Source organism: Nyctereutes procyonoides, unplaced genomic scaffold (assembly GCF_905146905.1).
Source record: "Nyctereutes procyonoides isolate TBG_1078 unplaced genomic scaffold, NYPRO_anot_genome, whole genome shotgun sequence".
Taxonomy (NCBI): domain Eukaryota; kingdom Metazoa; phylum Chordata; class Mammalia; order Carnivora; family Canidae; genus Nyctereutes; species Nyctereutes procyonoides.
In genome coordinates, this window is record NW_026575020.1 from 25,903,354 (window position 1) to 25,918,206 (window position 14,853).

The window sequence follows — 14,853 nt, forward strand, 5'->3', positions numbered from 1 at the left end:
CAGGAGTCTAAAAATTGTTTATGCTGTATGATCCAGTAATTATATTTCTTGAAATCTTAATAAATGTTCCAAAATGCAGTCAATATTTATGCCCAGTGATGTTCACTGCAATGTGATTTATAACAGCAAAAAAAAAAAAAAAAAAGTTGGAAAAAATCCAGATGTTCAACAATAGTAGAATGGTTAGGACAAGTTACAACTGCCCAATGCAGCCATATTAGTGATATGGCGCTATACCTATGATATATATCAAACTGTAAAAGAATCAAATATGCAAAATTATGCAGATATATTTCAGCTATGTAAAGTATATATACAATGATATAGCACATATCTCTCATTCTCTTTTCTGTGCTTTTCTGTATTTTCCAAAATTTCCTACAATGACTGTGTATGATTTTTACAGTATAAAAAAGTATCTAAAGCTGTCTTCAAAAATTAAAAAGGATCACTTTTAAGGATTCACACTTCAGATAAATCAATTTCATATTTGCTGCAGTTTTATTTTCTGTCTGGGGGAAAGGTGTGATCATATTTGAATATATGAATAACATATTTATCTAGCATCATATATGTAAATAAATTTCCCAGTTAATAAAAATGTGCATCAAAAACTTGAAAACTTCAGTGAAACTTGGATGGATATCTATCTCAAAATACAATTCACTTAATCCTGATTGCTTAAATGAAGACAAAACAAGATGAAGCTTTATTATGATTATTCAGGATCATTATTATGACCACATAACAGCAGCTCTGAGGGACCACTGGTCTTAGGTAGGTATTTGTCATTATATTAAGTAGTTTATAACTGCTAAATTTTTTCTTATGCCAGCTATTTATAAATCTTCTTCTTCCTCCCTTGCTATAAACCGTCAGCTAGCATTTCCCAGAACCATAAGCAGACTGCCTTCAGCAGCACCTGCCACACTTTCCATTCCTATTTTGCCGTTGATAATCTTCTAAGAGTAAGAAAACTAAATATCCAAGTTTTAAGAATTATGTGTAAACTAAGACATAATAGGCTTCAAATAAGGGTATTGCGTATCACCTAAAAATGATTTGTACAGACCAAGATTATTCTGTTCTACTTAAGGTTACAATATAAATGAACTGCAAAGAGAATGAGTTCTTTTTTAAAAAAAGATTTTATTTATTTATTCATGAGAGACACACACAGAGAGAGAGAGAGAGAGAGGCAGAGACACAGGCAGAAGGAGAAGCAGGCTCCATGCAGGGAGCCTGACATGGGACTTGATCCTGGGTCTCCAGGATCATATCCTGGGCTGAAGGCAGTGCTAAACCGCTGAGCCACCTGGGCTGCTGGAGTTCTTGACTGTATCTCAAATCTTGATTATATCTCAAGTCTAGTTCTTTTACTATATTGGCAGTCAAGTTCTCAGGATCAGAAACTCATATGCTGTTTCATATCATGAAAAGAGATGTGGACCAGGAGTCAAGGAACTTAGTTCTAGGCAGGTTCTTACCCTAACCAGTTTTGTAACCTTCAGTCTTTTAACCTTGGTACTTGTCCTGCATAACTTATGAGGCTGCCCTAGAGTTAAATTAGATCACAAACGCAAAAACACTCTGAAAAGTATAAAGCACTACACAAAAGTAAATATTCATATGGTATTTCACTGTATTTATATGACCATGGATCAACATAGGTATCCATTCAGAAAATTCATACCAGAAAGAAGAGAATTTTTAATTGCCCTATTAATTAGGAAATATTATCTCAGAAGAACAATACATTCCAAAGTTAGCATCTCTGATTCCTCCTCCCCTATACCCAAACAATTCCCAGGTCCTTTGTGTTTTCTCCATAATCCCTCACATCTGTCCCTTTCTTTCCATTACCATGTCACATCCCCAGTTTAGGCCTTTATTATCTCACACCTGGGCTACTGTAACAGCCTCTAACTGACTCCACTCATGGCATCCCTCTGCCTCTCTTAAATCCCTCTGGCTAATAGGTGCCACATCAATTTTCTTAAAACACCACTGTGATCATATCTGCTCAAAAATCTCTTTAGCTGCTCCACTAACCTTCCCTATCAAGTTCAAACTCCTAAACTCAGCAGTCCCAACTTCCTCTTCACCCTTATCTCTTACTATTCTTCCAAAGAAATCCATCCTTAAACTGGTCTAGTTACGTTCTTCAAATATGCTTTGTACTTTTCTGCCTGTAAATTTTGGTAATACAGTTTCTCTCCACCTGGGATACTCTCTATTTCCCAGGCCCTACCCTAGACCATATTCTACTCATACTTCCAGGCTGAGTTTGAATCCATCGATTATATGTACTTCTCTTTGATTATGACAAAGGGAAAGATGGAAGATTCTAAAGTTAAATACATCTTCAACAACTGAGTGACTCCGGGCACATTCATTAATAGCTCTTGGCCTCATTTTATTTACTTGTAAGACAGGAATACTGGCAATTTCCTTTGGACATAATGTAAGTAGTAAATGAGTTAATCCACGTAAAGCACTTGGCATGATGCTTGGCATAGACAAGAACCCAAGAGATGTTAGATATTGTTATTATTACTCTTTCCATTAGTGAATTTATCTTAATCTGAATTCAGCCAATACCTACGGCCATGACAAACTAGCTGTTCATGTACATACAGTACCATTACCCTCACTCTCCTTTTCTACTCTTACATCTCACATTTGTTCTTCTTTCTATTCCCTCCTAAGTTTACACAATACTAATACAAGGATTAATGTCTTATACATCTATCTGTAATAGTCATTCATAACCAGTAGGTGACCAATAGATTTGTTTAATCCCCAATGAATGAATACTGAAGAGCTGACAGTATTAAAATGCCCTATATCACCTATGGTGAAAAAGTAAAATAAAATGCTTAAAATTATTAATTAAAAAATCTAAATTTCCAGTCTTACAAAATTAAATCTCTCCTTTCATGATTCTCTAGATTGTTTTTGCTCTTTTATCTTCAAAGCAAACAACTCGACCTATTCATGCAACAAGAGATGCAAGACCAAATATATGCAGGTCAGAGAGCAGCCAAATATTGGAACACAAGAACAAGACAATTGAGCTGAATATAGTTCTGGATGAAGTGAAATAGGAAGGCAATTTAAGGGGAAAGGTAACTGGCTCATCAGTCATACACTGCTGACACACACACACACACACACACACACACACACACCCCAGTCCTAGGATTCCTTTACACTCAGAGCCACATATAAACAGCTGAAATAACCAGGCTACTATAGCAAGTAGATGGAGAAATATCAGTCAGTTAGCTCACCAACTGAGCTTACCACATGAACAATTTAATTACCTATCTCAAAAGTGACTATTATCATACTTCAATATTCTAATAACTAAGGTATGGCTAATTAAGTCATATCAAGTAGATATGGCCTTACTGTATACTAATCATTCACCTCAAGAAACTTAGTATGATAACTTGATATATATATGTTATTATAACATAAACTATTTTTAACAATGCCCAGGGAAAATTATATTATAATACTAGTTTCTAGTGTATTTGCATGACTCTACCAACTTTCAGTTGCTTTCTCGGCCAAGATCAGGCCTAGTGACCACTATCCTCAAAAGGGTTTACTAGTAGAGAGAAGATGGTCTGATGGAATGTTAGCTTTACAAAAACCAGCATAAAGTACGTAAGAGAAAAAAATTATTAAGTTTTGTCCATATGATACTTGTCTTCAGAGGATCCTAAAACATTTTACCAGCTTTGAAGTGCAATTATTCTCAAATCACAAAATCTTAAGAGTTGGAAAAAGCCTTAGAAGTCCCCCACTTCAGGAATTCTTTATACTATCTTCCAGGCAAAAGGTCCTCCAGCCTTTCTTTTAATACTTTAAGCAATGGACTCACTATTTTTGCAAGGTTGTCCACTTTACTGTTACAAAATTCTTCCTTACAATACAATCATTGAAAATCTGCCTCCCTGAACTTTTACTCAAAGATCCTAGTTCTGCTCTCTGGAATAATAAAAGTTAATCTCCAAAACAGAATCAATTCTAGAATTAGGATGTAATTGTCATTTTGGTTACACAAAATGCAAAAGAAGGCTCAGGAGAAAAAAAAAAAAAAAAAGAACAGAAACCGCCACTATACACAACAAAATTCTGAAATTCAGGAAACTATGTTGAAATCACAAGCCACCATATTTTCAAGATACCAAAGCCCATGCCTCAGTGAACATACAATATTAAGAATAACCTGATGCTTTACAGCGAAAGGTGGTACAATGTTTATTGAATACCTTTTGGCAACCTGAAACTACTAAATCCACCAACTCAAGTTTTAAAAATTACAATTCTGTAGGAAGTTCAGGATGGCTTTTCCAATTGCTCATATTATCATTCTATTTCCTTCTAAAACATCTGGATTTTTTTAAGAGATCCCATTTCGCCCCACTGGTGACATATTTTATTTATTTTTAATATTTTATTTTCTTAAATTAACATTTTCAAGAATAAAGCTTAAAAGAAAGGGATGTAAAGGAGTGGGGGATGGGGCTAGGAGGGAAGTCAAAAAAGGGCCCAGCCGGAAAAGGCTGGTTACTGGGTAAGATTTTCCTTCTGGAAGCATGCTTCACTGGCATAGTTATCTAAAGGAGCCATACAAACACGACCCAATAATAGGAATGATCATGAACGATGAGTGTTATGGCATTAATGTCTGTTAAGATGTAAGTGAATTGGTACTGGTCAACAAGCAGCGCCAGATGTTTCACGACCTCTTAAGAGGAAAGGTAAGGGGTCCAAGAAGCAAGAGACCACGGCCACCCTCTGAGGGAAAGAAAAAGGGAAGAAACCAAGGAGTAACTACCAGCTCAGCAATCCAATGAAGCCCGAACAGTACCAGAGCACAAGAAAGACAGCAACGGACTAAGGAGAAGGCACACACCCCGAGAGCCCTGAAGAAGGGGGTGCAGTATGCGAATACTGAACGCATCTAGGAAATGGGTGTGGGTAAGGGGATGTGGTGGGTGTAAGGGGCAACGCAGGTGTCCCGTGGTCCTCTCCCTGCAGCAGAGCAACAGAGGGTTCAAGGAAGGGGGAGCGTGAAAAGCAAGAATGACTCATTCCCAAAAGGAAGTGTTCAAGCCATAGGAAAGCATGCCACGGGGGGGGGGGGGGGAGTCCTCAGGGCGAGGACGGCGAGAGCCAGGTGCCCAGAGTGATGGGAGCAAAACCCAACGTCCCGTAGCTCCCGTAGCTAGTCTTTAAGATAGGGGGTGTGGGGGGTTCGCGGCAGCGGAGTGCCAAGGCCTGGGAAGCGGCGCGGCGCGTGCGCAGTGGCGCTCGGCGGGACCCGCTGAGGCAAAGCGGAGCCGCAGTGACAGAAGCGAGCGGAGCCGCCGCCGGGTGGGACTCACCGAGGCGCAGGGGCTGGAGGTGGTGCTGGGGGTAGGCGACCGCTGGACCGTGACCAAAGCCATCTAGGCGCTGCTGGGTTGTTCCGGGCAAGGCATTCTTGTCCTGAGGGGGGGGGGGCAGGGGGGTGACGGAGCCGGGATGGGGAAAGGGGTATGGGATGGGGGTGAGGGGAACGGGGAGAAGGAGGAGGCCGCGGGAACGGCCGCAGGCTCCGCACCCACCACCAGACTCTCGCCCACTGACGCGCCGAACGGGCGGCGGGCGGGCGGGCGGGCGGGCGGTTCGACAGCAGCAGGGCACAATGAGCGCTCCCAGTGCGCAGGCGCCACCTGTCAGCAACCGCCTCTCCCCTCGGCGCGCGCCGCCGCCTCGCCGTAACCCTTGAGTTGCCGGAAGCGGGCCGCCGCCCCTTCCCGGGTTTCCTCCTTTGCTCCAGACTCGGGCGGTTCGCCCGCGAGGAGAGGCTGGCTGTGAGGTGGGATGGGGGAGGGGCCCCGGGCCGGTTTAGGTGGGGGAGGGCCGCTGGAATCCTTACTCCTGAGAGACGACCATTTTATGAGGTGAGGGCGAGCGGCTTAGCCGATCTTAGTGAAAGGAAACGGAGGTGAAAATCCTGAGGCGAACACGTTGTTGTCTGGTGAGAAGGGGCTTCGCGGTGTTTCAGAGGCTTTCTCTAGGCGGGAGGGAGGGAGACTTCCTGGACTGGAGACCCTCCAGGAGCGACCAGGAGACGGGTTTACCCCCCTTTGGACTCGGCTCTCGGCGGCTTTTTCTGAACTTTACCACCCTGTGTCCATGGTTTTTTTTTTTTTTTTTATGATGAGACTTTATGAAAGAAAGAAAGGTTTTTAATTTTATACCCTGGGAAGCTTCAGGGTACCCGTCAGGCTTCCCCTGTTACCCTGGCCTCTCAGGACTCATTCAGTATTCCCAAGGTGGAGAGCAGGCTGCGTGAGCCCCGGAGGCCAAGAAAGCTGGGCTCACGGACTTAGAAGGGTCCAACCTGCTATTTACCTCCCACTTGTTTCCTGCTAGGTAGAAATTCTCTTAAATAGGATTTGCTTCTTGGGATTTTTTTTTTTCTCCTTCGGCTCTGGATTTCCTTATTGCATAGACATATATGAGATGTAGATTATTAAATATTTTCCAGGAATACTTTTCTAAAAGATAAACCGTCCACAGACCATAAGCCAAGAAATTAATTTTTAAAAAAATCAAGATTAAAAGGGGGAGGGGGATCTCACTATGCAAATACCACTGACTACACAGAGAAAGAGTTGACAAAGCTATTTCTCCGTTTGAGTGGATGCCCTGGAATATACCACCATACATATCAAAACTGTAGAAAACACACACATTAAGGAGTTTGCAGTTATTAAAGCCTCCTCCTTCTATTGTCACTCAAACTCTCTTGGATCCTTTAAACTGACAGGGCTGTCATGAGCTCTTTCTGGCTGCTGTATGGTTAAGTGCCACTAGAGCCCTCTGTGCTGAGCCTTTGTTCTCTCCCTGGGGCCCTGCGGTTGAAATAATTAGCAGGGAGGTTCCATCAAGAATCAGACACTGAGGGTCCCTGTACTGTACAGTCCTGTGTAGAATGAATTGCAGAGAAGCCAGCTGGTAGGCTTTTGCCCCCTGGTGGTGATGAAGAGTGCCTGCGAGACAAAATTAAACAAAGATGTATGGTTCACAGATTAAACAATCTGACTGTGTTTTTTTTTTCCCCCAGAGCTGCGTAGTAAACAGGAAAAGAAAAGACAAAGTTCAGAAATAAGAACTTTGAACCAATGCTTACGAGACCAAACAGGAAGCTACATGCATAACTAAGAAATGTACATAGCTGAAAGCAGAATGAACTCGCTTAAGTGAAACCTGTGGTGTAGAAACTAGTCTAGAAAAAAATATTGTACAAATCAACAGGTCTTAGTAATGTGCTTGTATGTTAATTTTCTTTGTGACTCAGGGATAGCAACACTGATTATCTGCTTTTGTGTGGCAACATAAATTCTTTTGGCAGATGACTTAATTCCATTAATCTTAGGGTGAGATAGATCACTACCATAGCAATCAAAAGACCTGGCTTCTAGTTCCAACTCCGTGAAACCTAATTCAAATGGCTTAAAATTTTTGAGCATTAGTTTCTACAGTGGATCACTAACTCACAGGACTCTTGTGATCGAATGAGATAATGCATGATAAAGTACAGTATAAACTGTAAAACCCTGTATGTAATTCAGATAACTTTATTATTCTCTAAAGTTTGTTCCAAGTTCAGTCAGCTTTTGTTGAGTGTACCCTATGTGTAGAAAACAGCATCAGGCAAAAAGGGAATAAAAAGAGCTTAAGAAGACATAATTCACACCTTTTCTTAATAGTAAGAAAAGTAGATTAGTGGTGAAGACATGTCTCATCTGTAGGCAGATATAGAACCATCTTTGTTAAGCATATCTGGGGTGATAAAATCCTGGTCAAAATTAGGATTCTAAAAAAAATGGGATTATAAGGTATCCAGATTCACATTAAGTTCATTTGTATCAGGAAGGTAATTTACTAAATTACAGAGGAAATATCTCTTCCTGGTATATAACCTTTTAAGGAAACTAAGATTTGGAAATTACTGGCACATGTTCATTAATTTAGTCACCATTAATTGAGAAAATGCTGAGTGTGTATTATATTGCTAGGCACTGTTTTTAAGAACAAATAAAAGTCTACCAGGGGCTCAAAGCCTGTTAGCAGGGAAAAACACACCAAATAATGACATAATGGCTTAGTGGTACTGTGGTTTCAATCACCTCTACTAGGCCTCCAAGGGAGATACATATACAGGAGAAGCCTAGATGTGTACAAAATGCTTTAAAAACACAGAGAAAGAGGTCTGGGAAAATTCACATTTTATGATACTGACTTTCAGACTTTGGCTGCCGAGCTAGATCACATATGAGCATTTGAAATCTATGCTCCCTGCCCCATTTATCCCTCTTCCCTGGGCTCCATCCTGGTTTCTACTTGGTCTTCTGGTGATCTAAGTGTCCTTCTAATAGAGAAAAGATCCTAGAATCTTCTTAGTATGTGAGTTGAATTTGAGAAGAGAGAGACCAAGAAAAAAGAGAGAGAGAGAGAGAGGCCAAGTGTAAGATTCCCAAAAGAGGAACCCAGAGACAGAAGTCCTCCTAGTTCTATTTATGGAAACTTTTTTCTTCCCACCTGTGACCTGTGATAATGGAGGCCTACTTGTGCCATTGTAACTCCTTTAACCCTTAACTTTTATCATCGCTTCTTAAGCGGTGAAATTATAGGGGAACTTTTGAAATTCTTGAGGTCAGAATTTGAAAACTTTGAGAGCTTGACGAAAACTATTAATTCTCTCTCCAGAAAGATATACTTGCACATTTCATATACTCACTGAAATCCATTGAGAGTCCCCAGGTTAAGAATCCTGATCTAAGGCTTAAAACACTGCTTCTCAACCTTTTTTCATATCATTACATCCATAGAAATGATATTTGTATAGCACACTGGGATAAATTAAAGGGGATTTGGAGGCTACTCTATGGGACTTGGTGAAAAAAAAACTAATATAATGATAAAAATAAACATATTAAAAAATAAACATTAAGGGTAATATTAAATATTGCATTTATATAAGCTTCAAAATAGTCTTCTCAGAAATTTAGTGAAAAAAAACTGAGGTTGCTTCTATAAATGTAACATTTTTTTATGTAGGTTTTAAAAAACATTATTACAATATTATTGACTGTATTCTCTATGCTGTACTTTTCACTTCCATGACTTAATTATTTTATAACTGGAAGTTTTTGCCTCTTAATCCCCTTCACCTATTTCATCTGAACCCCTACCTCCCTCCTTCTGGCAACCATATTTGTTCTCTGTATTTATGAGTCTATTTGTGCTTTTTGTTTATTTGTTTTGTTTTTTGGATTCCACATATAAGTGAAATCATATGGTATTTGTCTGTTTCACTTAACATAATACTCTTCACATCCATCCATGTTGTTGCAAGTGGCAAGATTTCATTATTTTTTATGGCTGAGTAATATTCATATGTATACGTATTCATATCTGTTCTATCACATTTTCTTTATCGATCCACCTATCAATGGACACTTGGGTTGCTAACCTATCTTGGCTATTGTAAATGCTGCAATAAACATAGGGGTGCATATGTCTTTCCAAATTGGTATTTTCATTTTCTTTAGGTAAATTCCCAGTAGTAGAATTACTAGATCATATTGTAGTTTTATTTTTGATTTTTTGAGGAATCCCCATTCTATTTTCCACAGTGGTTGCACCAATTTACCTTCCCGCCAACAGTGAACAAGGGTTCCCTTTTCTCCACATCCTCACCAACACTTGTGATTCATGTCTCCTGATACTAGCCGTTAAGACTGGTGTGAGACGATATTTCATTGTAGTTGTGATTTGTCTTTCGCTGATTATTATTGATGTTGAGCATCTTTTCATGTGTCTATTAGCCATCTGTATGTCTTTGGAAAAATGTCTAGTCAGGTCCTCTGCCTATTTTTAAGCAGATTGTTTTTTTAGTGTTTAGTTGTATAAGTTCTTTGTATAATTTAGATATAAACTCCTTATTGGTTATATAATTTGCAAATCTCTTCTCCCATTTAGAAGGTTGCCATTCTGGTTTGGTTTTGGTTCCCTTTGCTGTGCAAAAGCATTTTATTTTGGTGTATTCCCAATAGTTTATTTTTGCTTTTGTTTCCCTTGTTTGAGGAGGCATATCCATAAATATGTTGCTAAGGTCATTGTCCAAGAGATTACTACTTATGTTTTCTTTTAGGAATTTTATGGTGTCAGGTCTCACATTTAGGTCTTTAATTCATTTTGAGTTTATTTTAATGTATGGTATAAAAAAGTGGTCTAGTTTCATTCTTTTGCATGTAGAAGTCCAGTTTTCTCAGCACCATTTATTGAAGAGACTGTCTTCATTTTATGTTCTTGCTTCCTTTGTCAAAGATCAATTGACCATATAAGCATGGGTCTGTTTCTGGGCTATTTTGTTCTATTGATGTGTCTATTTTTGTGCCAGTACTATACTGTTTTGATCATGATAGCTTTGTAGTATATCCTGGAATCTGGGATTGTGATACCTCTAGCTTTGTTCTTCTCTCTCAGGATTGCTTTGTCTATTCAGGGTCTTGTGTGGTTCCATACAAATTTCAGGATTATTTGTTCAAGTTCTGTGAAAAATGCTATTGGTACTTTGATAGGGATTACATCAGATTTGTAGATTGCTTTGTGTAGTATGGACATTTTAACAATATTCTTTCTATCCATGAACATGGTATATCTTTCCATTTGTTTGTGTTATTTTCAATTTCTTTCATTGGTGTCTTATATTATTCAGAGTATAGGTATTTCACCTTCTTTGTTAAATTTATTCCAAGGTATTTTATTCTTCTTGGTGTGATTATAAACAGGAGTATTTTTAAAATTTCTATTTCTACTACTTTGCTATTAGTGCACATAATTGCAACCGATTTCTGCGTATTAAGTATGTATCCGGGGGATCCCTGGGTGGCTCAGCGGTTTCGCGCCTGCCTTTGGCCCAGGGCGCGATCCTAGAGTCCCGGGATTGAGTCCCACGTCGGGCTCCCGGCATGGAGCCTGCTTCTCCCTGTGTCTCTGCCTCTCTCTCTCTCTCTCTCTCTCTCTATCATAAATAAATAAAAATAAATTTTTTAAAAAAGTATGTATCCTGCAACTTTACTGAATTCATGTATTCTAATAGTTTTTTGGTGGATTCTTTAGGGTTTTCTATATAAAATATCATGTCACCTGCAAATGGAGATAGTTTTACCTCTTCTTTACCAATTCGGATGCCTTTTATTTCTTTTTCTTGTCTGATGGCTGTGGCTAGGACGTCCATTTACTATGTTGAATAAAAATAGGGAGAATAGACATCCTTGCTTGTTCCTAATCTTAAAGGAAAAGCTTTCAGTTTTCACCATTAAAGATGATGCTAGCTGTGGGCTTTTCATTTATGGCCTTTGTGATGTTGAGATATGTTCCTTCTAAACCTACTTTGTTGAGAGTTTATATCATGAGTGGATTTTGCATTTTGTTAAATGCTTTTCTGCATCTATTGAGATGATCGTATAGTCTTCATCCTTCCACTTGTTAGTGTGATATATCACATTGATTGGATTATGAATATTGAATCATCCTGGACTAAATCCCACTTGATTGTGGTGAATGATTCTTTCAATCTATTGTTAAGTTTGGTTTGCTAATGTTTTATTGAGGATTTTTGCATCTATGTTCATTGGAGAAATTGGCCTGTAGTTTTCTTCTTTTGTAGTGTCTTTACATTGTTTTGGTATCAGGGTAACTCTGGCCTCATAGATTGAATTTGGAAATTTTTCTTTCTCTTCTATTTTTTGGAATAGTTTGAGTAGAATAGGTATTAACTCTTCTTTAAATGTTTGGTAGCATTCAGCATTGAAGACATCCAGTCTTGCACTTTTATTTATTGGGAGTTTCTGAGGACCTACTCAATTTCATTACTAATAATCAGTCAGCTCACACTTTCAATTTCTTCCTGATTCCATTTTGAAGATTGTATGTTTGGGGGAATTTATCTACTTCTTTTAGGTTGTCCAATTTGTTGGCATACAATTTTTCATAGTTTTCTTTTATAATCTTTTGTATTTCTGTGGTGTTGGTTGTTATTTCTCATCTTTCATTTCTGATCTTTTTAATTTCAGTCCTCCCCTTTTTTCTTGATGAGTCAGGGTAAGATTATCAATTCTGTTTATCTCCAAAGAATCAACCACTGGATTCACTTAACTTTTCTTTTGTTGTTGTTTTTTGTTTTTCTGCAAGTGTATTTCTCCTTTTTAACTTTAAATTCAATTAGCCAACATATAGTACATCATTAGTTTCAGATGTAACGTTCAATAATTCATCAGTTGTATATAATGCCCAGTACTCATCACATCACATGCCTCCCTTAATGCCCATCACCCAATTACCCCATCCCTCCTACCACATCCCCTCCAGCAACCCTCAGTTTGTTTCCTATAGTTAAAGAGTCCCTCCTGGTATTTCTTCCTCTCTGATGACTTCCCATTAAGTTTTTCCTCCCTCCCTGGACAATCCTCTGAACTGTTTCTTATATTACATATGTGAGTGAAACCATATGATGATTGTCCTTCTCTTATTGACTTTTTGCAAAATAAGTTTTGATTTTTTTCTATTGATTTTTTTAGTTTCTGTTTCATTTCTTTCCACTCTAGTCTTTGTAATTTCCTTTATTCTGCTAACTTTAGGCTTTATTTGTCCTCCTTTTTCTAGTTCCTTTAGGTGTAAGTTTACATTGTTGTTTTGAGACTTTTCTTGTGTCTTGAGGTGGACCAGTATCACTAAAAAATTCCCTCTTAGAACTGCTTCTGCTACATCCTAAAGATTTTGGACTATTGTGTTTCCATTTTCATTTGTCTACATGTTTTTGTTGTTGTTATTGTTGTGTCGTTTTTATTTCATAGTCAGAAACTTAACTCTGCAATCCAGCTAGACTTTGAAGGGAGTAAGGAAAATATGGAACCTACTTTATGCAGTGAGAACACAAAGATTATAGGATATTTCAAGCAGATGGGGGTGAAGGGGTGCTCTCCTGAGCTACAGAAAGAATGGTCTAGTAGTTAAGATAAAACACAAGTCAAATTTATTAGATTTGTCCACAGTAAGCAATAGTGATCTTCTTGCTGGTTCTGCCATTCCTGGACCCAAAGCTCTCCATGGCTTCCACGATATTCATGCCCTCTTTCACCTTGCCAAAGACCACATGCTTGCCATCTAATCTTTCAGTCTTGGCAGTGCAGATGAAAAACTGGGTACCGTTTGTTTTGGGTCCAGCATCTGGACAAGATGCCAGGACCTGTGTGCTTAAGGATGAAATTCTCATCATCATATTTCCCCCCATGGATGGATTTGCCACTAGTGCCATAACAGCCTGTGAAGTCACTACCATGGCACATAAATCCCAGAATAATCCTGTGAAAACTGGAAACCTTATAACCAAATCCTTTCTCCCCAGTGCTCAGAGCACAAAAGTTCTCTGCTGTCTTTGGAACTTTGTCTGCAAACAGCTCAAAGGAGGTGCAGCCAATAAAGATGGCAGGTCTTTAGAGACTTGCCATCCATAGCAATGTTGAAGAACATGGTGGGGTTGACCATGGCTGGGTGACATGGGCAGCTCTGGGGTGGTGGCATCTGTAAGGTTGTCTCCATGTATATTTTTATTTCCTCTTTGATTTCTTTGTTGACCATTGGTTGTTTAGTAGCATGTTGTTTAGCCTCAATGTGTTTGTGTTTTTTCCATCTTTTTTCTTTAAAAAGAAATATCTTATTTATTCATGAGAGACACACAGTGGCAGAGACACAGGCAGTGGGAGAAGCAGGCTCCCCGCGAGGAGCCCAACATGGGACTCCACCCTGGGACTCCAGGACCATGTCCCCAGCTGAAGGCAGCCACTCAACCACTGAGCGCCCCCCCACCCCCAGCATCCCCATCTTTTTTCTTATAATTGATTTTTAGTTTCATACTGTTGTGGTCAGAAAAGATGCTTGATATGATTTCAGTCTTCTTAAATTTATTGAGACTTGTTTTGTGGACTAACATGTGATCTATCCTGGAGAATATTCCATGTGCATTTGAAAAGAATGTCTATTCTGCTATTTTGGGATGGAATGTTCTATATATTTCTGTTAATCCATCTGGTCTAATGGGTTATTCAAAGCCACTCCTTCCGTATTGATTTTCTGTCTGGATGATGTATTCATTGATGTAAGTGGCATATTTAAGTCTCCTACTATTATTGTATTACTATCAATTTCTCCCTTTATAGCTATTAATATTTGCTTTATATACTTAAGTGCTTCCATGTTGGGTGCACAGATATTTACAATATCAATTCTCTTATTGGATTGATTCCTTTGTCATTAGGTAATGCCCTTTTTCTCTTGTTACACTATTTTAAAGTCTTTTTTCTGATATAAGTATTACTACCCTGGATTTTTTTTTTACTTCCATTTGCATGGAATATCATTTTCTTATCCCTTCATTTTCAGTCTATATGTGTCTTTAGGTCTGAAGTGAATCTCATAGACAGCATATAAATGCATTTTGGTTTTTTAACCATTAAGTTACCTGATGTCTTTAATTGGAGCATTTACATTTAAAGTAATTATTGATGGGTATGTACTTAATACCATTTGTTGTTTTCTGGTTGTTTTTGTAGTTCTTTGTTCCTTTCTTTTTCTCTTGCTCTCTTCCCTTCTGGCTTGATGGCTTTCTTTAGTGTTATGCTCAGATTTCTTTATTTTTTGTGTATCATAAGGTTTTTATTTGTGGCTACTGTGAGGTTCGTGTATAAAATATGTGTATAGTAGCAATCTGTATTAAGT

The 14,853-nt window shown here is 38.7% G+C and overlaps 2 protein-coding genes and 1 pseudogene across 3 annotated transcripts in view; 1 reads left to right on the forward strand and 2 right to left on the reverse strand.

Moving 5' to 3' along the window:
* The window catches only part of SSH2 (slingshot protein phosphatase 2), a 244,035-nt gene extending 238,379 nt beyond the window's left edge, over window positions 1–5,656 (reverse strand). For both annotated transcript variants that reach the window (XM_055317858.1, XM_055317847.1), the window contains exon 1: window positions 5,403–5,656. In XM_055317858.1, coding sequence (XP_055173833.1) covers window positions 5,403–5,465 — 63 coding nt within the window. In that variant the 5' untranslated portion in view covers window positions 5,466–5,656. The remainder of the gene's footprint in view (window positions 1–5,402) is intronic.
* Window positions 5,657–5,911: 255 nt separating this feature from the next.
* The window catches only part of EFCAB5 (EF-hand calcium binding domain 5), a 178,257-nt gene continuing 169,315 nt past the window's right edge, over window positions 5,912–14,853 (forward strand). The window contains exon 1 of the mRNA XM_055317835.1: window positions 5,912–5,963. The gene's annotated coding sequence lies outside the window, so the exon portion shown is untranslated. The remainder of the gene's footprint in view (window positions 5,964–14,853) is intronic.
* LOC129504961 (peptidyl-prolyl cis-trans isomerase A-like) lies at window positions 13,115–13,623 on the reverse strand (annotated as a pseudogene).